A 24,394-nucleotide genomic window follows, 5' to 3' on the forward strand; every position below is an offset into this window, starting at 1 on the left:
GCACACGCTACTACACAGGAACAGTGCAGCAGTCAACTTTCTATGGAAGGCTTTTCACCTACCTTGATTACATCATTGTAAGTGATGTCGCACATGTATAAATACCACAAAGAAGGTAAAACAACTTACTTCATGAGAGAACCGGATAAAGGACCTGAAGCATGCCTGGTAAAATCATTCAAGATTAATCGACTCAAGATAATCTGGGCAGTGTGCCTTTAGATTCACAGTAACTAGATTAGGGACCTGATACCTTGGTGTTCCCCTGACAGAAGTATAAGTCTACTGTACAGCTGGAAAGCAACTGCAGAAAGCAACTACCTGCAACAGTGCAACAGTCACTTCCCATTGAGAGGAGGCATGTACTAACCAAGATTTGATATCACTAAGGTGATGTATTTTGTAATATAAACCTGGTGCAAGGCACAAGACATCACTCTCCAAGACTTGCAAAATCAAAAACGAAAATCCTCTCTCAAGTGCTTGCAACAACCTCTCTCAAAAACAAAGCTGCTTCAACCTCAAGGACCGGATCCAAGATTGAAGATGTCTTAAGTCTTTAGGTTTGTTGAGTCTTTGTTATTTGTTCTTCAATTGTAACTCCTATCTTGCTTTCTTAGAAGCTATTTTAGGAAACCCAAAATCACAAACCCTCCAAGTTTGTGTCTTGGCTTGAGTTAGTCGAGTTGTAAAGCCTTTATAATAGAGTTATTACAAAGTGGCTTGTAATAAGATTATTACAAGTTAGAGTGACAAAAGCCTTGGTAACTGTAGAGTGACAAAGTGGCTTGTGGAGAGAGCATCACAAGTTAGTAAAATCCTTTGTAACTAGGGAGTCACAAAGTGGCTTGTGGTAAGAGTACCACAAGTTAGTTGAGTTAAATTCTTTGTAATGGAGTCATTACAAAGTGGCTTGTAATAGGTTTTTACAAGTTAGTGAAATTGAAAGCCTATAAGTGTAGGTCATGGTTTTTGTCCCCTTGAGTTGAGATTTTTCCACGTAAAAATCCTCTATGTTCTTTAATTACTGTCGAGCTACTCTGGTAATAATTAGAGAACCTGATTCCCTGTACTTATTGGTTGCGCAGTCTGTTACTCACTGTAGGAATTGCTAGAGAATCTGGTTCTCTATACAGTGGGAACTTATCGTGTGTCTCATCTACATACTGGTTCCGCAATTAGTATTATACCAAACTGATATAAGACCAGATCGCTATACATTTTGGTTCCTCAGTATTTTCAGTGGAAACTCATAGAGAACCCGGTTCTCTATACAGTCTGGTGGACGCATAGTTTCTAACGCTTAAGATTTTGCTTGTGTAGACATGTGATTTTTGACCCTCCCCAAGATTTTTTTATATTTTAGCATGTAAATATTTAATGTAGGCCTAATATAGCTATTTCAACTATTTTTGACTTCTTTACTTTATTTTCGTCATAAAAATAGAAAATTACAAAAAAAATATTTTTTAGCTTACGTATCTTTCCTAAATTTAAATAAAAATATACAAAAATAGTACCTTATTTTATTTTTACATAATCTTGAAAATACAAAAAATATGTTGCATTTGCATTTAGGATTTAATTTTGTATTTTTAAATTAGTTAGTAATTTATCTGCTTTACAAAAAAATGGAAAACTCACAAAAAATAGTTTAGTTTGTATTATTCAATTTTTAGATTTGAATTTTGTTGGTTTTCCTTTAATTTGGTATTTAATTAGTTGTAATAATTATTAGGGTTAATTTATTTAATTTTTTAGGATAATTTAGGGATAGGAATTAATTTAGGTTTTTTTTAAAAATAAAATAAAATAAAATAAAAAAGGAGGTTTGTACCTACTTAAGAAGCTTCTAATAAGTGGTAGGGTTAGAAATACACTAAATGTTTAAGTGAAAATAATTAAAAATGGAAAATGCACTAACTTGCTGCCTATTTAGAGATTGAAGAGCTGAAAAACAAAGAAGAAGGAAGAGGCTGAAAGCAAAATACGCAGGGCTGCGCAAACAAAAATGACCCCCCCCCCCCCCGCGTCATCTTCTTCAAGCACCCCCACCCCCTGGCTTTCCATCTCCTTCCTCACGCCCCATCTTATCAATGAACTAACCACAAACATCAACAGATCCCTCCCCACCGTTCTGTTTCTCCGGGAACCAAACGACCTTCCCCATCGACGCCGGGCTTCTTCCTCGTTCTCAAGACCAAAACGAACAGACCCTTCCCTGTCGTCCTCATCTTCTTTCGAGTTCAATATTGTGTGTGTGAGTTCCTTTTCACTTGACAAACAAAACAGGGAATGAAAGAATAACATAGAGCTTTAATGGAGTTTCAGCCGCAACAGCCATGAAAGAAGCTCCACCCCAATGACCCCAACGTTAATCATCAAAAGACCCCCACCTCTGCCTGAAACTCGTCGGAAAAACAAGCTCCACCAGCTCATCGGCTTAACGAGTTCCAGACGCGTCGCTGCTAGCCTTTAACACGCCGAAAAATTCCAGCAACCGGCGAGCATTTGTGACACTACAGTCATCGCCATTTTCGTTCTCTTTCAGTTCGCTGCATAAGTTCCGCAGCTTTGAGTCTCTCAAGGAGCTCGTTTGTTAAACCTGTCCGAAGCTCCGTTCGTTGTTGCTTGTTCTGTTCGAGGTCGTCGTTTGTCGTTCTGAGTTCGTCGAGGTTCAAAAGTTCCTGTTCTTCGCCCTTTGCTTCATTTCGTGTATTTTTTATAATTATGGTTCAATGTGAAGATTTATGTGAATTTTTGTTGCTTGTGATATTTTGAGGAAGAATCTCATTAATTCTGGGTTACGTACTTTCCAGCAGTTTTACAACGTATAAGATGTGTTTTGCTACTAGTCATAGTAAAGTTTTCCGTTATACTAACGCATAGTTTACTGGATAACAAAAATGACGTTAATTACAAGCCTTTGTTTGCAAATGGAATAGACTAATTGGCTATAACATGAGATGAACTTGGTCTTTCGTATTTTGTTTACCATTTGGCAATTCTTTGTATTACATTAGCAGTTCAATTTGTCTCTCTATCCCTCCAACAAATAAAATGGATGTAGGAAATTTCATGTTATAGATCGTGGGTACACGTACGCGTGACCCTCTTCGAGATAATTTTCTTGATTTAAAAGCGGTTAATAGACAAATGCACATAGGGTCTAAAGTCAGTAATTAAACAATTTTAATAAGCCAAGTATGATCAAAGCGACCGTGCTAGAACCACAAAATTCGGGAATGCCTAACACCTTCTCCCGGGTTAACAAAATTCCTTACCCGAATTTCTGGTTCGCGGACTGCATTACAGAGTCATATTTTCCTCGATTCGGGATTCAACCGGTGACTTGGGACACCATAAATCTTCCAAGTGGCGACTCTGATTTTTAATAAACGATCCCGTTTCGATTGTCCTTTAATTGGAAAAACTCCGGGGGTGTAAGTGAAAAAGGAGGTGTGACAGCTCTGGCGACTCTGCTGGAGACCGAACTCAGAATCTCTGGTTCAGGGTTCAAGAATTTGAGCTTAGAATAATTGTTATATTTGGCTTTATTTATTATCTGGTTTATTCACATGTTTGGGCTTAATGTGCTAGATGTTTCTTTTTACCTCTTTAATATTATTTGAACTATATATATAAACTGTTATGAAACCCTTCTTCTTTCTTAGTCTTCTGAATTTATGATGCACACGTGCGCGTGGCCTACTTTTCTGTTAGAAGTCATACCAAGTAGAACGAGGTTGGGTCAAGTAACTAGACCGGGTAGACTTTCGTGCTCCCGGTACGTTGCCCCCGCTTCGGCTCGAGTTGTCCGCTCGGGTAAGCCAGGTCTAGAACAATAAATTCAGGTTTTCAAACCTAGTATAACATAGCCTCATGTCGGATCCCTAGTAGGAGCGCTTGCTTGCATCATGTGCATTTTGACTTTGGGGACTCAACGCAGGGGTTGGGTCTATCTAGGACAGGTGCACCCAAAATAACAGACCATCTTGATGCATCCTATGTGCTACATGTTGCATTTATTCACGGGTAAAAGGGTCATTTGGCGGACCAATGATAGTTGAGGGCAAATGAAAAATGAAAAAGAAAAAAAAAAGAAAAAGAAAATCCTAAAAGATTTTGCATGTTTCATCATTTTTCGAGAAAAAGCAAAAAAATATGTTTCTCTAAATTAGTTGTTTTTTTAATTATCGCCCGTATCCAAGCTGCCCGAACTACGCGAACCTGATTTTCGTCTCTCGGGGTGGGATACGTAGGCAACCCACATAGGGTCCGGTCTTATTAGTAAGTATTATGTTCTTGGCTTTGCGATGTCTTAGCCAAATTTTGCACTTCTAGCCAATTTTTGGCCAAATAAGCCATTTTGCAAAAATAGCCTCAATCATGTCTTGCATGTGTCCAGTAGGGAGTGTTATTGTCTCACATAGTGTTGGTTTAAAATTTTCTCATACAGGTGTGAATTTATTTACCGGAGTTTGAGCATGACAGACACCCCGTGACCATCCAATCAGGATCGCTCAATTAGGAGTTGCTTAAGGAGATTTGTTTTATTTTTATGTTTTGAGTCTGTTCTTCATTTTATGTCGTCTTTTACTTTCTAGTTTTGTACAGTAATGTCAAGTCTTTTGTTATTCTATTTTCTTCTTTATATTTGAAAAAATGTGCTGTAACTCAAAAATCCAAAAAGTTTTCTTTAGATTACTAATTCTAGAAATGAAAAAAGAAAAATTTTTGAGGTTGTTTTTCCTTTAGGCAATAAATATCTAGGACTTAAAATGAATTGTTTTTATGTTTCCTTTATGTATATTAGGACCAAAATTCAAAAAATAAAGAAGAGAATTTTCTTTTAGTATTTCTTTAAAAGCTTTATTTAAGGTGTTAATTCAAAATCCAAAAAAAAAATTCTTTTGAGAAGTTTCTTTGGGAAATTAGTGAAAAATGAAAAATAAATTCTTTTTATTTTCATTAGAACTTTAGGATATTGTACATAGAAGAAAAAAAAACAACATACTTTATCTTTGATTTATTTTCAGAGTTTCTCTTTTAGGCAATCAAAATTGAAACCCAAAAATATTTTGTTTGCTTGTTTCAAAATCTTGTGTCAAGATATCAAATGAAAATTCAAAATAATTTTCTGTGGTTTATTCTTTAGATTTTCTTTCTAAAATAAAGAATCAAAAAAAAATATTTTTCTCTTCTAGGATATTTCCTTAATAGAATATTTGTTTCAAAAGGATAAAAAAAAACATGCCCGTTAAGCTTGAGTTTAGAATAAGTCATAGAGCGTTAAGTCTAGAAAATTAAAAAAAAAAAGGATTTGCTGGTTTTACTTATCTTTTTTCATCAGAGTAGTCGTGGAGGTAAAAAAAAAAGAAAAAGGAGAATGCCAGTTTGTTTACTTTATTCCCGTTCTTCCAGAACTACGCAAAGATCGGATTAATGCTGCGTCATGATACGTAGGCAACCTACATAGGGTTCGATCAAATCATTTTATTTTTTTTAATATTAAAAGAAAAAAAAGAAAAAAAAGAAAAAAAGGGTGAAATTATGGGACGTGAGAAATGAGAGGAAAGAAAAGAGTGATAATTAGAAGAAAAAAAAGAGAGGAAGGAAAATGATCAAGCAAGTGCTAGAAAAGCAAAGAAAAGGGAGGTTGAATTGAACAAATTGGGATGATGCCAAGTGACCTTATGACCCTCGAAGTCATTCTAGAACCGTTAATTATGGCTAGGTGCATTGCACGCAATGTGATATTTTTGTTGTTAAATGCCCTAACGCTAACGTGATGGCCTCATTTTGTTATATTCATAGCAGAAGGGTGGTTGGTTTGTGGTTTTTAAAGTGGTAACTCTTCTCTACAACACAAAGTCAAATGACACTGGTAGACAACAATAGAACTGAGTTGGTTGATACCGGTGCCCGAAAGCAGTTGGTTGAACAGGACAATGAGTTGGTTGAAGAGGTAAAGATGTTAAGACAACACATGGCGGACATGTATCAGGCTTGGATGACTGGGAAGGCACCACCCCCGCCACTACCTAGCTTCCTAGATGCTGCCCTTACCCAAACTCCGGACACAATGCCAGATGATCCTCCATACTCTCCAAATCTACCCGCTTATCACAGCTTCCCCAACCACCCTAGTAGCTCCATCACTCATCCTCTAACTATCTTTTCCCAAAAGTGCCCACCTGTCATATCCACTATTCCCAACAATGAATATCCACTCAAAGCTCATGACCAAAACTACCCCGTAGAGGTTGCCTACAAGGTTCCTGAATCATACAAGAAGAGCCCTCGGGATAAGCTTCATATTGAAAATGAAAGGTTCACATGAAGAGAAGGGAAAAATGGGATACCTAGGAGGCTGAAAGGCATAGAACAATCCTTGAAGAACAAACAAGGAATGGAAGACCAGGGTAGCATGGCTTACAAAGAACTGTCTATGTCCCCTGACGTTCGCCTGCCTGCGGGGTTCAAAGTGCCAAAATTTAACTTGTATGATGGATATGGAGATCCGGTAGCCCACCTGAGGTTCTATTGCAGTGAAATGAGAAGCGTTGGAGATAAAGATGACCTGTTGATGACATATTTCAGTAAGAGCCTGACTGGGGAAGCTTTGGACTGGCATATTTGTCAAGATGTTGGTAAGTGGCCTACATTGGGTGACATGGCTCAAGATTTTGTTCAATACTTTCTATACAGATCAGGCGTTACCCAAGATAGCTCTTTCCTATCTAGAATGGAAAAGAAGCCGGAGGAAAGCTTTAGAGAATTTGGACTCAGATGGAGGGAGCAGGCTGTTCGAGTCAATACCCCGATTGGTGAAGAAGAAATGGTTGAGCTTTTCCTAAAAGCCCAGGGGCCCACCTACTTCAGTCATTTGATCCCGGCCTTGGGAAAGCCTTTCAATGATGTGTTAAAAATGGAGGAGCTAGTAGATGAGGGAATCAAGCCAGGAAAAATCATGAGTTGTTCGAAAGACATTCAGAACATCCCAATAAGCTTGGGTGGAAGAAAGAGAAACAGAAAAGATGATCTGATGGGCTTTCCCGATCAACACTTCCAGTCTCGACATCGTCCCCGTGGATATCCTTGTGCACCAGATGACCCTCCCCAATGCTACTTCTCTCCACAGAACTCCCAAAGTCGCACATCACTTTCCCAATACCCAGCTCCACAAAATGCCTATCTACCCCCACGAGCCTACCAAAAACCCCCTGGATCAGGTTTCCGGCCCAATCAAGCCTTTAAGAATGAGAGGTTACAGAAGAAGAAAACATTCACTCCATTGGGAGTGTCATATGCTAGTCTGTTCCAGAGGTTAAGAAAATTGGACATGTTGAAGCCGACCCAAATAAAAATGCCAAACCCTCTTCCAAAGAAGTTTGATTTTTCTCAAAGGTGCTCATATTGCTCAAATGCCCCGGGGCATGACATAGAGAAATGTTTGAATCTGAAGAATGCGATTCAGAAGCTTATTGATGCAGGCGACATTGTCATGCAAAGTCCAGATGCAGCAGACACTAGCCAAAGTCCATCACCTGTGCATAATGAGACGCATATGGTGGGTATGATTTATTTTGAAAAGGAATGTGAGAATCCTTCTGGGAGCCTCGGAGGCCCACGTGCTACTAAGCTTTCAGCGCTATCAGAGGTTGGTCTTAAGAACAAGCCGGTAAAAGGAACCCAAAAGCAACTTGTTAAGAACAATGTGATGAAGACTTGTGAAGTTCCTATTATGGTTGATGTAGAATTCAGTGGCTAAGATACCATTCTTGGTAATTGGAAAGACGCTCCATTTCTTGGTCAGCCGGAGAGGAGTTTTGGTGGCTTAGTTTGTTGTCATTTCTGTTGTCCAGGTTATTTCAGGGTTGTAATCCGGATATTATGTTGTGACTCAAGCCCTTCTATCCTTTTATTTTGTCTAGTTCCTTTAGTCGTAGTATCTCATTTAGTGTTATCTAGGTTTGTTCTAAGGGTTTGTACCCCAGTTTATTGTGCTTGTTTTGTTGTCCAAACTCTTTCACCGTCTGTCTAATGCAATTCTCTGTTTTCTGCTATTTCTAGTCATTTCTGTTTAGTTCTCTTCTCCTCTTATAGTTTTTTTCATGCTGGCTCTAGTGACATGACATGCACGCGTAAGTTTCAGCCTGGTTTTGAAAGTCAGTTTAGTCATGAAGCAATGAAACAATGTTGAAGATGTAGGGATATTTGAGGGAAAAGTAAAGACATTTTGAGATCACTTCAAGCCTGAGTTGTGTGAAACTGGGCAGATAAAACATAAAGAAACCCAATTGAAATGCATCATGCCGCATCGGGTTGAAGCTAACGACAAGTTTACCCAAATTGACAGGGGCCGTTCGTGGTAATGAGAGTGAGGGTGTTGTCCAATGGTGCTTTGTAGTTAACAGATATAGAAGGCGAATGTGATGATATATGTATCAAGTCAGGTACAATCAAAAGATGTTACAAATGTTTTCCTTGGTTTGTTTAATTGTGTAGTTTGCACTTGGCATGTTTTGGAGATTGGAATGGCGAAGGCATTTTGTTCTGCTATCTAAACACTTTATCCTTCATTACCCCTTTGAGCCTTATTTATTTTCTTTCATAACCCTCTTTCGGAATCAGTAGCAAAGATCAGAAATGCAAGCGTGAAAGATAAGTAATGAAAAAAAAATGGAAAGAAAAAGAGAAAAAGAAGAAAAAGAAAAAAAAAACAACAACAAAACAACAAAAGAGAAAGAAGGAAGAAAAGAAAGAAGAGAAAGAAGAAGAAAAAGGAAAAAAAAATCACAACAACAAAGTAATTTATATGGCATGAACGACGTTCGACCTGATTTCTTTTAAGGATACGTAAGCAGCCTCACGGTTCGGTCTCATCAAAATAAAAATCCAAAAGTCCCAAGCAAGAAACTAGGGCAGAAGTTGTGGTTGCTGTAAGAAATCTGATTCCGAAAGTTGTAATGTTGAACCCATGTGAATTGTTTTGAGCCTTTGATATCCTTTCTTTTTTTAACCCTATCCAAAAGCCCATGTTATGGTCCAAAGAAAGACCTTCCGATCAGTTTTCGAGGAATGCCAAGTCAAGCAAGGAGAGGTAATTCATATTAGGGGTAACACTCTGGTCCAAGCAGGAAATAATGAAAATGAGAGTCTTATTGGTGAAAACCCTTATGGGCACCGTAGGGCGACGCTGAGAGAAATCTAAAAATGAGAGAGTCTTATTGGTGAAAACCCTCGCGGGCATCATAAGGCGACGGTAAGTTGAGAGAAGGAACAAAATGAGAGAGACTTGATAGTGAAAACCCTTCGGGCACTACAAGTCGAATAAGGATTGTGAATCAGATTGGATGATCGGAGCATTGAAGCCCAGTTTCACTGTTCAGAGGTATAACAGGGGTTGAACATCAGACTTGCTCAACAGAATAGGCTACAGGTGCATGTCATGGTCATTAGAGTTGGTATCCACATCTGATAGGTTTCTACTTTGTAGTTTTCTTGTTAGGAATCATCTCTTTCCTTTGCCCTTTACTCTGTCCCTTTTGTCTTGTTTACTTCCTCTTCCTGAGTCTGTTTGGTCAAAATAAGTGAGAAATGACTTCAAAATTTGCCGCCATCTTTTCAATTGCACAAAACGGGATTTGGCCAATACATCAAAGTGTAATAAGTCAGGAAAGAATAACAAAGCGCATTGAGATGGTAATAATCAACATGCTTTGGGATCCTTATGAAATACAAAGGTTTGGTACACATCAATTCGGGAACAATACAACAGATGAAGGGTGTTAGGTGAATGAATCAAAGGTATTTTCGGTGAAACACGACGGTTTGGTACATATCAATTCATAAACCATGCAACGAGATGAAGGGGTTTGGTGAACAGATCAAAGGTATTTTCTGTGGTAAGATCGACAAAAGGTGTTTAATCAGTGACAAGCCCTCCGAGCAAAAATCAAAGTTATCGTGGCAAGTGAAGGAGCAACAGACCTCAAGGCTAGGGCTATTGGTTTAAGTCAAGAAAAAACAACATGCGCGATGAGTGCGTGGCAATTGTCGTGCTTTGAGATTCATGAGAAACACAAAGGTTTAATACATGTCAATGAAAGAGCACAGTTCAATAGATGAAGGGTATTTGGGTCTGAACGAAGAAGAGGTATTTTCTGTGATAAGGATGACAGAGAAAGTGGTTAGTCCATAAGCAAGCAAGGTCCTCGAGTGGAAATCAGTTATCATGGGAAGTGAAGGAGCAATCACCCTCAAAGTCAATGCCACAAACCAACCACCACATTTTAAACTGACAATATTTTTCTTTGATTGAAACAGGGGCAGAAAATTTCGTTTGTTTCGGAGAAACCCTCCACAAGGAAAAGCAAGCACCAGACAGGTTTGACCGTAAACTTTCAGGACCCTCATGGAAATTCAGACCTAGTTTAAATGTTCAGAAATAGCATAATCTAGCATAAATGTATCCCAAAAGAATATAAGTTATCTTAGAAGTTTGCATGTCCGAGATATGATTCAATTAAGAGTTTCCAGGACCCTCCTAAATAATGGGACTTAGCTTTAAGATTTCGATTAGATAACAATAATTTAGCGTAAACTCTGTTGTAGGGCAGTATAATTCAGCCATGAAAGTTGTCACCCTTAAGATAAAAATTGACATTTGATTTTCAGGACCCTCCTGGATAATGGGGAGTAGTTTGAAGACCCTCTTAGATAACAAGATTTAGCAGAAGTCACACCTTTAGAAGATATAACTTAGATTTTAAATTGGCGTTTAGTTAAGAGTTGTCAGGACCCCCCTGAATAATGGGACATAACTTTCAAATCCTTAGTAATACTTGGTAATATGATTTAGTTTTACAATTACATCTGTGCCCAGCCACCAAACTGGGGCAGAAAACTTTTCCTTGTTTTGTCTATGTTGCAGTCAGGAGCCCACCTGGAAGCAAGGAATACATTTCAAGTCGGCAGTCAGGAGCCCGCCTGGAGAGCAGGGAATACATTCAAGCACAACAGTCAGGAGCCCGCCTGGAGAACAAGAGAGTACAATTAAAATTTTAGCTTTCCAATTCTTTGTTTTGTCTATGTTGAGGTCAGGAGCCCGCCTGGAGAGCAGGGAATACATTTCAAGTCAGCAGTCAGGAGCCCGCCTGGAGAGCATGGAATACTTTCCAGCGTAGCAGTCAGGAGCCCGCCTGGAGAACAAGGGAGTACAATTTAAGTTTTAGCTTTCAAATTCTTTGTTTTGTCTATTTGAAGTCAGGAGCCCGCCTGGAGAGAAGGGAATACATTTCAAGTTGAAGTCAGGAGCCCGCCTGGAGAGAAGGGAATACTTTCAAGTTCCGCAATCAGGCGCCCACTTGGAGAGCAAGAGAATACATTCAAGTTCAGCAATCAGGCGCCCACCTGGAGAGCAAGGGAATACAATTCAAGTTTCAGCAATCAGGCGCCCACCTATAGAGCAAGGGAGTACAATTCAAGTTTCAACTTTCAAGTTCTTATTGATATTTGGTAACATGATTTAGTTTACACTCACATATGTGCCCAACTACCAAACTGGGGCAGAAATGTTTCTTTGTTTTTGTCTATTTTGTTAAAATCAGACACCCACCTGGAGAGCAAGGGAATACAATTCAAGTTTCAGCAATCAGGCGCCCACCTAGAGAGCAAGGGAATACAAATCAAGTTTCAGCAGTCAGGCGCCCACCTGGAGAGCAAGGGAATACAATTCAAGTTTCAGCAATTAGGCGCCCACCTGGAGAGCAAGGGAATACAATTCAAGTTTCAACAATCAGGAGCCCACCTGGAGAGCATGGGAATATAATTCAAGTTCAGCGGTCGGGCATCTACTCGGAGGAAAGGGAAAACATCTCAGATTACAATTCAAGTCAGCAACAAAAGAAGTTCGTTGTAAGAATGCGAGTCAACAGTCCGAGGTGATCAACAGAAGTTAGTTAAAATAAAGAAAAAAAAGAGAAAGGCAAGAAGTTAATCCAAATATAGAAGTTGATGAAAGATATGAGCTTCTCAAGACACGGTTGAGGTCACAAGCACTACATGTTCGGTTTTGATCCGAAAAACTGAAGAAGAATGAACTAGCACCTACAGCTAACAAGCGCTAAGGTTAAATCTAAAGTCTGCATGAATAACCATTCAAGACTCAAGATCAAGATTCAGACGACTTATATATAGGAATCTTGTAACTCATAGTTGACAGGCTTAGTTAGTCTTTTTCATTTCTTTTGATTTTGATGTAATAACAGGACTGCGGACCGGAACCTCGGCGGAATGGCACCTCGACTGGCTCTCCACCTCGGTACTTCATCACCTCATTCATATCTGAACTACACGTGATCTGATTCCTTTATAGCCAAGGATCTGTAGGCAGCTCAGATACCAGGGCTTGTTCACATTCTTCTTCCTCTTAGTTTTTTTTGTCTCCTCAAATAAGGGTCGGGTCAAAAAATCTGTCTAGTCGTTCTTTGTCTGAAAACACTTCGTATTTCCAGTCAAAGAGGGGCAGCTGTAGACATGTGATTTTTGACCCTCCCCAAGTTTTTTTATATTTTAGCATGTAAATATTTAATGTAGGCCTAATATAGCTATTTCATCTATTTTTGACTTCTTTACTTTATTTTCGTCATAAAAATAGAAAATTACAAAAAAATATTTTTAACTTACGTATCTTTCCTAAATTTAAATAAAAATATACAAAAATAGTACCTTATTTTATTTTTACATAATCTTGAAAATACAAAAAATATGTTGCATTTTCATTTAGGATTTAATTTTGCATTTTTAAATTAGTTAGTAATTTATCTGCTTTACAAAAAATGGAAAAATCACAAAAAAATAGTTTAGTTTGTATTATTCAATTTTTAGATTTGGATTTTGTTGGTTTTCCTTTAATTTGGTATTTAATTAGTTGTAATAATTATTAGAGTTAATTTATTTAATTTTCTAGGATAATTTGGGGATAGGAATTAATTTAGGCTTTATTTTAAAATAAAATAAAAAAGGAGGTTTGTACCTACTTAAGAAGCTTCTAATAAGTGGTAGGTTAAAAATACACTAAATGTTTAAGTGAAAATAATTAAAAATGAAAAAGGTGAGTAGTAATGGAAAATGCACTAACTTGCTGCCTATTTAGAGATTGAAGAGCTGAAAAATAAAGAAGAAGGAAGAAGCTGAAAGCAAAATACGCAGAGCTGCGCAGACAAAAACGACCCCCACCCTCCCGCGTCGTCTTATTCAAGCACCCCCACCCCCTTGGCTTTCCATCTCCTTCCTCACGCCCATCCTATCAAAGAACCAACCACAAATATCAACAGATCCCTCCCCACCGTTCTGTTTCTCCTGGAACCAAACGACCTTCCCCATTGATGTCGGGCTTCTTCCTCGTTCTCAAGACCAAAACGAACAGACCCTTCCCTGTCGTCCTCATCTTCTTTCAAGTTCAATCTTGTGTGCGTGAGTTCCTTTTCACTTGACAAACAAAATAGGTAATGAAAGAATAACATAGAGCTTTAACGGAGTTTCAGCTGCAACAGCCATGAAAGAAGCTCCACCCCAACGACCCCAACGTTAATCATCAAACAACCCCCACCTCTGCCTGAAACTCGCCGGAAAAACAAGCTCCACCAGCTTGTCGGCTTAACGAGTTCCTGACGTGCCGCAGCTAGCCTTTAACCCGCCGGAAAATTCCAGCAACCGGCGAGCATTTGTGACACTACAATCATCGCCATTTTTGTTCTCTTTCAGTTCGCTGCGTAAGTTCCGCATCTTTGAGTCTCTCAAGGAGCTCGTTTGTTAAACCTGTCCGAAGCTCCATTCATTGTTGCTTGTTCCGTTCGAGGTCGTCATTTGTCATTCTGAGTTTGTCGAGGTTCGAAAGTTCCTGTTCTTCGCCCTTTGTTTCATTTCGTGTATTTCTTATAATTATGGTTCAATGTGAAGATTTATGTGAATTTTTGTTGCTTGTGATATTTTGAGGAAAAATCTCATTAATTATGGGTTACGTACTTTCCAGTAGTTTTACAACGTATAAGATGTGTTTTGCTACTAGTCATGGTAAAGTTTTCCGTTATACTAACGAATGGTTTACTAGATAACAAAAATGAGGTTAATTACAAGCCTTTGTTTGCAAATGGAATAAACTAATTGGCTATAACATGAGATGAACTTGGTCTTTTGTATTTTGTTTACCATTTGGCAATTCTTTGTATTACATTAGCAGTTCAATTTGTCTCTCTATCCCTCCAACAAATAAAAGGGATGGAGGAAATTTCATGTTATAGATCGTGGGTACACGTACGCGTGACCCTCTTCGAGATAATTTTCTTGATTTAAAAGCGGTTAATAGACAAATGCACATAGGGTCTAAAGTCAGTAATTAAACAATTTTAATAAGCCAAGTATGATCAAAGCGACCGTGCTAGAACCACGGAACTCGGGAATGCCTAACACCTTCTCCCGGGTTAACAGAATTCCTTACCCGGATTTTTGGTTCGCGGACTGCATTACAGAGTCATATTTTCCTCGATTCGGGATTCAATCGGTGACTTGGGATACCATAAATCTTCCAAGTGGCAACTCTGATTTTTAATAAACGATCCCGTTTCGATTGTCCTTTAATTGGAAAAACTCCCTTGAATTTATACCCTTCCGGGGGTGAAAGTGAAAAATGAGGTGTGACAGCTTGTCCTCAAGCAAATAAGGTAATTCCCACCTCCACAAGTTAAGAGTTATTCCAGCTAATCAAAGATGCATCAATCACACATAAATTGGGACCAACAATTACCTACAATACTTATGAATTATCAACAAGGCAACGAGTTGAACTTTTAAGCACAAATAGTTATTATGTGACACTTGAGCATCAAGAGTTGACTTTATTCATCAAGAATGCTCACTCTTTTATGTAGGTCACTGTGGATCCCAAACTCCTCTTCCTCTACTCTCCATTTGCCTATCTCACTCAAGAATATAAGACTCAATTCAAAGATTTGTGAAAGGTTCGCTCATCTCTCTCAAAAGAATGTCGCAAGTATGGATCTAAGTACCATAAGTTTGCCTCTCATGTAAATCACCACTAATGTAAGCTCACTCGGCTTGAAATCACGTATGGCTTTTTCGAAATGCAATGAAGACTTTTGGACTAAGGTTGGATATGTTATGATAGAACGGGTTCCTTTTTCCTTAAGCACTCTATTTTCTTTTATTGGCTCATGCTTTGCCAACTCTTTGAGGCATTTTCTTTTCTTTAGGGAACTAGAGAGACTTAGCATCACTCTTTCTTGATCATGATATTCATTTTCTCCTTCTTTGCTTTCTCCATGCTTTGCATCATTACTTTTCTTTTAATCCCTTCAACTCTTCAACTTATTAACTTTCTTTTTGCATTTTTCTTTCTCTTGTATTTCCTTCTCTTCATTTCTTTTCTCTTTTTGTGCCTTGATACCTTTTTCAAACTCCTCGTCTCTCCCCCAAACTTATGTTTTTAGCCAATGGTTTCTCAAGAGTGTTAAGGAAATCTCAGGTGCCAAGAGATGGTCACATCTAAACGGGTCAAGTCTTGTAACATGATTATCAAATGAGAAAGGTTTTAGGCTCAAATGGGTTGACTAGGGATAACAACATTGGTGGGCCATAGAAAATTTCAAGTGGGTCAAGGAGAGCCTACAATCACTTCTCAAGCCAAGTAAAACTTAAAATTTCACCTCGAAAAACATTCAGAGCAAGTTCTAGACCATTCACACGGGTACTTGGACTTGCAACAAAAACATCTTACCTCTCCACACAGCTGGATTGTTAAAGAGGATAGAGTCGAGGGCCCACAATGACCATATTCAAGATTGAAAATCACTATGGTTCGACTTAACCACTCGATGATTGTTTAAGTCAACACAAGAGTCAGAAGGTCACTAACTAGAGCTATTTCTTTCCAAAAAGCTTGTTTTTAATCATAAGCTCGTAGTTAAGTGTGTTGGTACCAAGTGTAGCATGTTTGACTCTTCGAGTCTGACTCAATTAGGTCTTTTTATTCATTATTACTACTATTCTTACCTAAACTCCAAAAATGGACTCAATCCTTTAAGAAGGTTGTCACACCATCAATCGTTGGAAAGAGTCACCCAGTTCACACAAAACTACCTTTGGAAAGAACCGTAGCATTAAGAAAACCAAAGGCTTACTGTTACTTAAACATAAAAAGAAGCTATTAGATTTAACAAGAAGCTACTAAATTAAACATTGACTAATAAGAAAATAGAATAAAGAAGCTACAAAGCAAACTACTAAAAGCATAATGAATATACATAATGAGAGAGGAAAGAGAGAATATATACATTAAGAGAGAGAGAGAGAGAGAGGAGAGAATATATACATGATAAAGAGAAAGAAGAAAATATTGTCAGTTATTACAAACCAAATGTCTAGAAATCATCCAAATAGCAAATAAAATCCACCCCCAGAATAAAAATAAGCATTGTCCCCGATGCTTAAACATAAGAATAAAGAAGGGTAAGAGTGAAAAGGACTACCTATATAGCCTTGGACATATCCGTGTCCCAGTGTTACCGCCCTCAGTCTCCTCTAACTAGATCTTATCATCCTCGGCTCTGGGAGTAACTAGGTTGGTGAATATCTAGCGCACTGCCTCAGCAATGTCGGCAGCCAGGTCTGGCTCCTCAGACTGGCCAGCTGGTGCCACTGGAGATGATGGTGTTGTTGGATCTGCTGGTGCTGGTGGATCTGTCTCTATCAGCATATCAAATAGAAGATCACCAGTTGCTGCTATCCTGGTCACCTCTCTCCTCAACATTTCAATTGATTTCTTGGATGCCTGGAATTTCTTCATCTTCTTTACCTACTTTCCAAGCTCCTCAATTACTACTCTATGTGCTACCAAGGTATTCATGATGGCGGTTTGGTTCTCCAAGATCTCCTTCAATGTATCCTCCATTATTGGAGGAATCTAGGGTGCCAGAGTAGATGACTGCGCTACAACAGTACTGGATATGTCAAACAGCTTTGCGCTGGCTATCTGTATCCAGTTGTTGAGGCACACTAGTGTGGAGACTCACAACATACATAATGGATGAGTGGGCACAGACACCGGCTTCAAAACCGAGGTGGAAGGCACTGATGCTGAAGGTGGAGGCATGACAGCTGCACTGGCAGAAGGCACTGCTGAAATGGAAGGCATATCTGCTGACTCTGTAGCTACCACTGAAGGCTCATCAGACTGGACTATGCTAGTAGTCGGCTAACCCTTTTTCTTCGGGTTACTCGAGTCCATTAGAGAATACGAAGAGAAAGGGTTTTTTCTCGAACCGTTGTGTCAAAATCTCTCGGCTCCATCCTCTCATCCATAAGGTACTCAGTGATAGTGTTGGGATACAAGTAAGAGGTGTCACCTTACCTGGAGACCACATACATGTTGGCCGATATCATGGCACCCACATTAATTGGGTACCCGACCATGATAGAGGCGACTAGCACTACACACAGAATTGGAAGATTGGTTTCATTTTGGCATGAGCCTAGTCTTCTACACACAAATGTCTGCCATCCCTTTGCCTCAAAATTCAGGGTGTGTTGCTTAATAGGAACCCTACTATGATCTATGCTGGAGGCGGCCTCGGAGCTGCAAGAATCTCAGCTAGCCATTATCGAGCTGCATCTCCCAGTGCTAACTTTTCTAGGTATTGCACAGGCTCCACATCCTTAAACCCTAAATACGTGTTCAGGGTGTTCTGATCGAATCTCACCTTTAGATTTCTTACTTTTGTTACCTTGGTTCCTTTCTTTATATGTGCCATATTGGCGTAAAATTCCCGGATCAGGTACTCCTTGGAATCTACCACACTTTGGGTGAACCACGTCCACCTCTTCTGCTCCCGGAACTATCTTAACACCGCTGAGTTGTATATCAAGGTCTTTCAACATGAACTGATGCTCAAGAGTGAGCGATCTCACTGGCCACCACTCTCGGAAACTTGTGAAGGCAACCAGACTAACAAACCTATCTCTCCAAATCTCTTTCTTTGACCTCTCAAGGTCGGCAGCTTTGATATCACTCCCTCGGCCATCATCCGGGATATCATCAACATCCATTGTAGTAGCTGGTGTATCGAGGGCATGTGCAGATGAGGGCTCCGAAGCGTGACTGTCACCTTTTGAACCCTTAGAAGTGCTCTCAGAGATGGAAGGCTTGTCTCGGAGTTGATATCTCCCCTGAAACTATTGTGGCTGTGAATGAACATCAGGTTGTTCTTGCACTAAGTCACCCTCCAATGCTCGCTAGATGGGACATAAGATCTTGATTCGGCTGGTTTTACAGCTCTACATTGACCGACTGTCGCCTTTTTGGATATAGCTCTTTCAAAGGCGAGGGGTAAGGCACTCTTGCCTCGGCCTATGGAAGGTTCACCCCTCTCCTTTGACGTATCAGCAAGACCTTGTGATCTAACCATTTTCTGTCAAACAAACATCATCAGGAGTCAGTTCCAAAAGCATCAACTCCCTGATGACAGAGATTGGCCTAACCTGCGATCGCACACACTTTTCTATGGTTGCGGTGGAATTTCTACAGTCCGCACAATTTTAAGTGCGGTCCGCACAATTTTGCCTCACCAACTGCCCTAATCTATACTTCTGGGGACCACACAATTTCTTGTGCGGTTGCAGATTTCAAAATTAAATCAGGCAGATTTCATTTAGATTTTCAGTTTATGCATAAATTGGACATGATAGTAGCAATTAAACATGATAATCAAGTTACCCATTCCCCATATATCAATTAGGAGTTTACCCAATACAATTTACACCCTACATGGATATAAAATTGACTTCTAGTGACAAATGGTTTAAAATAACCTAAAAGGAAACAAATGTAAATTAAACTAAGAAAATGATAAAATTCTATGAGAAAAGGATCATACCGGATATGAAGGAGTGCAACTAAATGATCAAAGATTGTGGGTGGAGTGTGACAGATGATCGAACAGATGATTTTAAAGTGTTAGAGCTTAGAGAGCTCAGAGAGGGAAAACCTTGTGCAGTAGCCCAAGGCTACTATTTATACTATCAGGCAGACTTTGGGAAACAAAGGAGGAGTGCGACCGCAAAATTCCTTCTGCGATCTACACTCTGTTACCTGAAGGCTCATTAGCCTTGCTGACATGTGGTCCGCATATTTTGTGGTACGACTGCAGAGTTTGGCTGCAGACCGCATAATTTGGTGTGCGGCCGCAGAATGGCTAGTTCTCTGACAAATCAAACTTTAGAGAGTTTGCATTTTTCCTATCCAATTTATGTGGTCCGCACAAGATTTGTGCGGTCGTAGTTGCCTTCTGCTGTAGCATCCAAAATTATGCGGTCCGCACTTTTTCCATACTTAGCCAATTTTTCTAAGCACAGTTCTTTTAAAGCACACTCATTCCTGCAACACACTCCAAATCCAGTTAGCACAAAATAAGACCTATATAAAGAAGAAGAAAAGAAAAAGAAACATGAGTTGCCTCCCAAGGAGCGCTTGATTTAACGTCGCGGCATGACACAAATTACCATCACTTGAAATGAATTACCATCATGATGTGGCCATCACCAACTTTTCCCAGATAATGCTTCACTCGATGGCCATTGACTCTAAATATTACATCATTTTTATTCTTCAAGTCCAATGCACCAAAGGGTGTCACACCCACAACCTCAAATGGGCCACTCCATTTAGACTTTAACTTTCCGGGAAACATCCGTTACTGTGAATTGACCAACAACACAAGGTCACCCTCTTTAAACTCTTAGTTCTAAATGTACTTGTCATGAAGATATTTCATCTTTTCTTTGTATAAGGACGAACTTGTGTATGTATGGTACCGGAACTCATCCAACTCATCTAAATGTGCCACCCTTAAGTTGGCAGCGGCATTCCACTCAAGATTCAACTTCCTTAAAGCTCACATGGCTTTGTGCTCAAGTTCCACCGGAAGATGACAAACTTTTCCGAACACCAACCTATATAGAGACATTCCGATAGTTGTTTTGTAAGCTGTTCTATAAGCCCATAAAGCATCATCAAGTTTCTTGGACCAATCCGTCCGGTTACTATTCACTGTTTTAGGCAAAATACTATTTATCTCCCAGTTGGAGACTTCCACTTGACCTCTTTCTTGTGAATGATAGGGATTCGAGACTTTATGAGTGACACCATACTTGGTGAGTAAGGTGTCGAAAGCTTTGTTGCAAAAATGCGACCCCCGTCGCTTATGATAGACCACAGATTACCAAACCTTGTGAAAACATTCTTATTCAAAAATGCCACCACACTTCTTGCTTCATTGTTGGGTATAACAACGATATCAACCCGTTTGGACACATAATCAACCGCGACCAAGATGTAGGTATTTCCACAAGAACTCACAAAAGGACCCATACAGTCAATACCCCACACATCGAAAATATCAATCTCTAAAATGGTGGTGAGGGGAATTTCATTTTCTTTGAGATTCCACCGGTCCTTTAACATTTATCACAATGCTTGATGAGATAACTTGCATCCTTATAAAGAGTGGGCTAATAGAAACCTCAACTTAGCACTTTGGCCGCCGTCCTTGCTCCACCATGGTGGCCACCATACAACGAAGAATGACAAGCCCCAAGAATTTCACATTGTTCCTCCTCCGGTACACATCTTCTAATCACTCCATCCATACATATTCGAAATAGGTACAGTTTATCCCAATAGTAGTCTTGACAATCCCGTTTGAGCTTCTTCTTTTGGTTTGAAGAGAACTCATCCAGGATGATACCACTTGCAAGAAAATTTTCTAGATCCGCGAACCATGGCACCTCTTTCATTGAAATAGCCAAGAATTGTTCATCAGGGAAGGAGTTATTGATTTCAAGGCCATCATGCGGCCTCCCCTCTTCCTCCAAACGAGACAAGTGGTTCGCCACTTGGTTTTCACTTCCTTTTCGATCTTGGATGTCTATATCAAACTCTTGCAACAAAAGCACCCATCTCATCAACTGGGCTTTGGAATCTTTCTTGCTCATGAGATAATGAACTGCCACATGATCTGTGTGGATAATCAGTTTTGCAGCCATCAAGTACGGGCGGAACTTCTCAATAGCAAACATAATGGCAAGAAGCTCTTTCTCCATAATGGTGTAGTTGACTTGGGCACTATTGATGGTCTTACTAGCATAGTAGACCGGATGAAAAATCTTGTTGATGTGTTGCCCCCAAAATAGCCCCTACCGCTACATCACTTGTATCACACATGAGCTCAAAAGGAACACTCCAATTTAGAGCGGTGATAATGGGAGTAGTAGTCAACTTGAACTTTAGCTATTCAAAAGTTCTCATGCAATCATCATTGAAGTAAAAATTAGAATCTTTCTCCAAAAGCTTGTACAACAGGTTCACCACTTTAGAGAAGTCCTTGATGAAATGCCGGTAAAATCTCACGTGGCCTAAAAAACTTCGCACGCCTTTTACTGAAGTTGGAGGTGAAAGTTTAGAAATCATCTCAATCATTGTCTTATCGATTTCAATACCATTCTTTGAGATCTTGTGGCCAAGGACAATGCCTTACTCGACCATAAATGACATTTCTCCTAATTTAGCACCAAGTTTGTTTCTTCACATCTTGCCAACACTTTATCCAAGTTTACAGACAATCATCAAAAGAATTCCCGACAACCGAGAAGTCATCCATGAAGACTTCAAGGTAATCCTCCACCATGTACGTGAAGATCACCATAATACACCTTTGAAAAGTCGCCGGTGCATTGCATAACCCAAATGGCATCCGCTTGAAGGCGAAAGTACCATAAGGACATGTAAAAATAGTTTTCTCTTGATCCTCTGGAGCAATAAGAATTTGGTTGTAGCCGGAATACCCATAAAAAAACAATAGAAAGCATGGCCAGCCAATCTATCAAGCATTTAATCTAGGAAAGGAAGTGGAAAATGGTCCTTCCATATGACTTTGTTGAGCTTACGATAGTCCATACACACTCTCCACCCGGTCACTGTTCTTGTAGGAATAAACTCATTCTTATCATTGGCGACCACCGTCATGCTCTCTTTCTTTGGAACACATTGAACCGGAGAAGTCCACAAACTATCAGAAATGGGATAGACAACCCCGACATCCAACCACTTGATGATCTTCTTTTTGGTAACCTCGTGCATGGCTTCATTGAGTCTCTTTTGAAGTTCAATAGATGGTTTGGCACCTTCCTCCAAGTTAATCATGTGCATGCAAAAAGCGGGGCTTATCCCCCGAATATCTGTTAAAGTCCATCCAATAGCCTTCTTCCTCTTTTGTAGCACCGCCAATGTAGAGGCTACTTGCATGTTAGTCAAACAAGAGGAAAGAATAACCGGCAAAGTAGAAGAAGGGCCAAGAAATTTATACCAAAGATGTGGAGGCAGTGGCTTCAACTCCAAGATAGGAGGCTCTTCAATTGAAGGTTTTGTAGGAGAAGTTGTCCTATTTTCAAGATCCAAAGGACAATTTCCGGGGCTCATAAGTGTACGATATCATTCCTTGTAAAGAGTTCACACATTCCATGAAGCCATCCATCTCTTCTTCATCAAAGTTGAGCAAGACGGCCTCCAATGTATCATCAACATTCATCACAACACTTGTTTCATCCACAATCACATCGGTCACCAAGTCCAAGAATGAGCACACCTCATTGCTATTGGGTTGCCTCCTAGACCTACACACATGGAAAACCACTTTTTCATTACCAACCCGGAAGGTAAGTTCTCCGACTTCAACATTAACTAGATCCTTCCCCGTAGCAAGGAAATGCCTCCCAAAAATAATTGGTATGCCATAGTCAACCTCACAATCAAGAATGACAAAATCCTTCGGAAGAATGAATTTATCAACACGAACCAATACATCCTCAATCACTCCCAATGGTCTCTTCATGGTACGATCAGTCATTTATAATCTTAGATGTGGGTATTGGTTGCCCAATCTACAAAGTCTTGAAAATTGAATAGGGCATCAAATTGATACTTGCCCCAAGATCACAAAGAGCTTTAGTAAAATTGACACTTCCAATAGTACAAGGGATTGTGAAAGCACCGGGATCTTCCAATTTGGGATCCATTAAATGCACAATTGCACTCACTTGATGAGTCATTTTTACAGTTTCACAATTCATCAACCGCTCCTTTGTCACCAAATCCTTCATAAACTTTGCATAACCAGGCATTTGCTCCAAAGCTTCAACCAATGGCACATTGATCGATAAACTCTTCATCATGTCAATGAACTTTTTGAATTGGTTCTCACCATTTTTCTTGGCAAGACTTTGAGGGTATGGAGGAGGAGGCTTAGGCAATGGTGCCTTAGCCTTTTCCATTACCGGTTCCGGTATATCAACAATGTGATCCCTAGACGGGTTCACTTCCTCTTGAGTCTTTTCCACACTATCATCAATATCAATCCGCACTTCATCATTTGCTTGCACCATATTGTTCGGGGTCTCATCTTCTTGTGTCAATTGCTCATCATCCACAAGTTCCCTTTGACTTGAGGTGGGTGCATTCCCACCTTTTCCACTCCTTGTAATAATGGTCATGGCATGTCCCATGTTATTCCCACCCTTTGGGCTCACCATCGTATCACTTAGTAGTGCCCCCTTAGGATGAGTGTTTAGAGCCTGCGAGATTTGCCCCATTGGAACTTCCAAGTTGCGAATTGATGTGTTGTGTGAGGCTAGTTGGGAATCGGAGTCGGCATTCTTCTCCATCATTTGCTTGAACATATTCTCAATTTGTCCCATCTCATTGTTGGAATAACTTGGACCATGGGAAGGATAATGAGGCGGGTTGCTCTGTTATTGATACATCGAGGGCCTTTGAAAACCCGACTCCCGATTGCCTTGATTATTACCTCCCCAATATCCTTGGTTGTTGACACTCCAATTGCCTTGGTTATTTCCACCACTCCAATTTCTTTGATTGTTGTTATTATTCTAGTTCCCTTGATTGTTGCCACCACTCCAATTACCTTGGTTGTTAAAATTTCAATTACCTTGATTACCTTGAGGTTGCTATTATTGTTGATTCGGGCCTTAAGAGTTGTTTCTTTTCCCATGAAAGTTGTTCACGTATTGCACTTTCTCCTCTTGCTCATTGTAAGATTCATCTTGATCAAACCCACTATCTTCTTGCACATAGTTCTCCACACGGTTTTGCACTAGTAGACCCTTGGGCCTTATTTTGTTCACTATCATAATAACTCCCTCCATGGCATTGACTTGCTTAGGACTTTGCACTTGTTGAAGTTGAGCCTTGGATAATTGATTCATTGTGGTGGTCAACTCAGCAATGGCTTGCCCATGATCA

General features: G+C 39.7%; 1 protein-coding gene across 1 annotated transcript; it reads right to left on the bottom strand.

Annotated features, from left to right (window-relative positions):
* Positions 1-23,016: 23,016 nt before the first annotated feature.
* On the bottom strand, positions 23,017-23,829 carry LOC138888385 (uncharacterized). The gene has a single exon (XM_070170241.1). The coding sequence runs from the start codon at positions 23,827-23,829 to the stop codon at positions 23,017-23,019; it is 813 nt and encodes a 270-aa protein (XP_070026342.1).
* Between the last annotated feature and the right edge of the window lie 565 nt (positions 23,830-24,394).

The sequence above is a fragment of the Nicotiana sylvestris genome, chromosome 3 (assembly GCF_000393655.2).
Source record: "Nicotiana sylvestris chromosome 3, ASM39365v2, whole genome shotgun sequence".
NCBI lineage: Eukaryota > Viridiplantae > Streptophyta > Magnoliopsida > Solanales > Solanaceae > Nicotiana > Nicotiana sylvestris.

Bases quoted from the DNA above. Each gene is read 5' to 3' on its own strand.
- LOC138888385 (XM_070170241.1), bottom strand. From the start codon at position 23,829: ATGGGACAAATTGAGAATATGTTCAAGCAAATGATGGAGAAGAATGCC.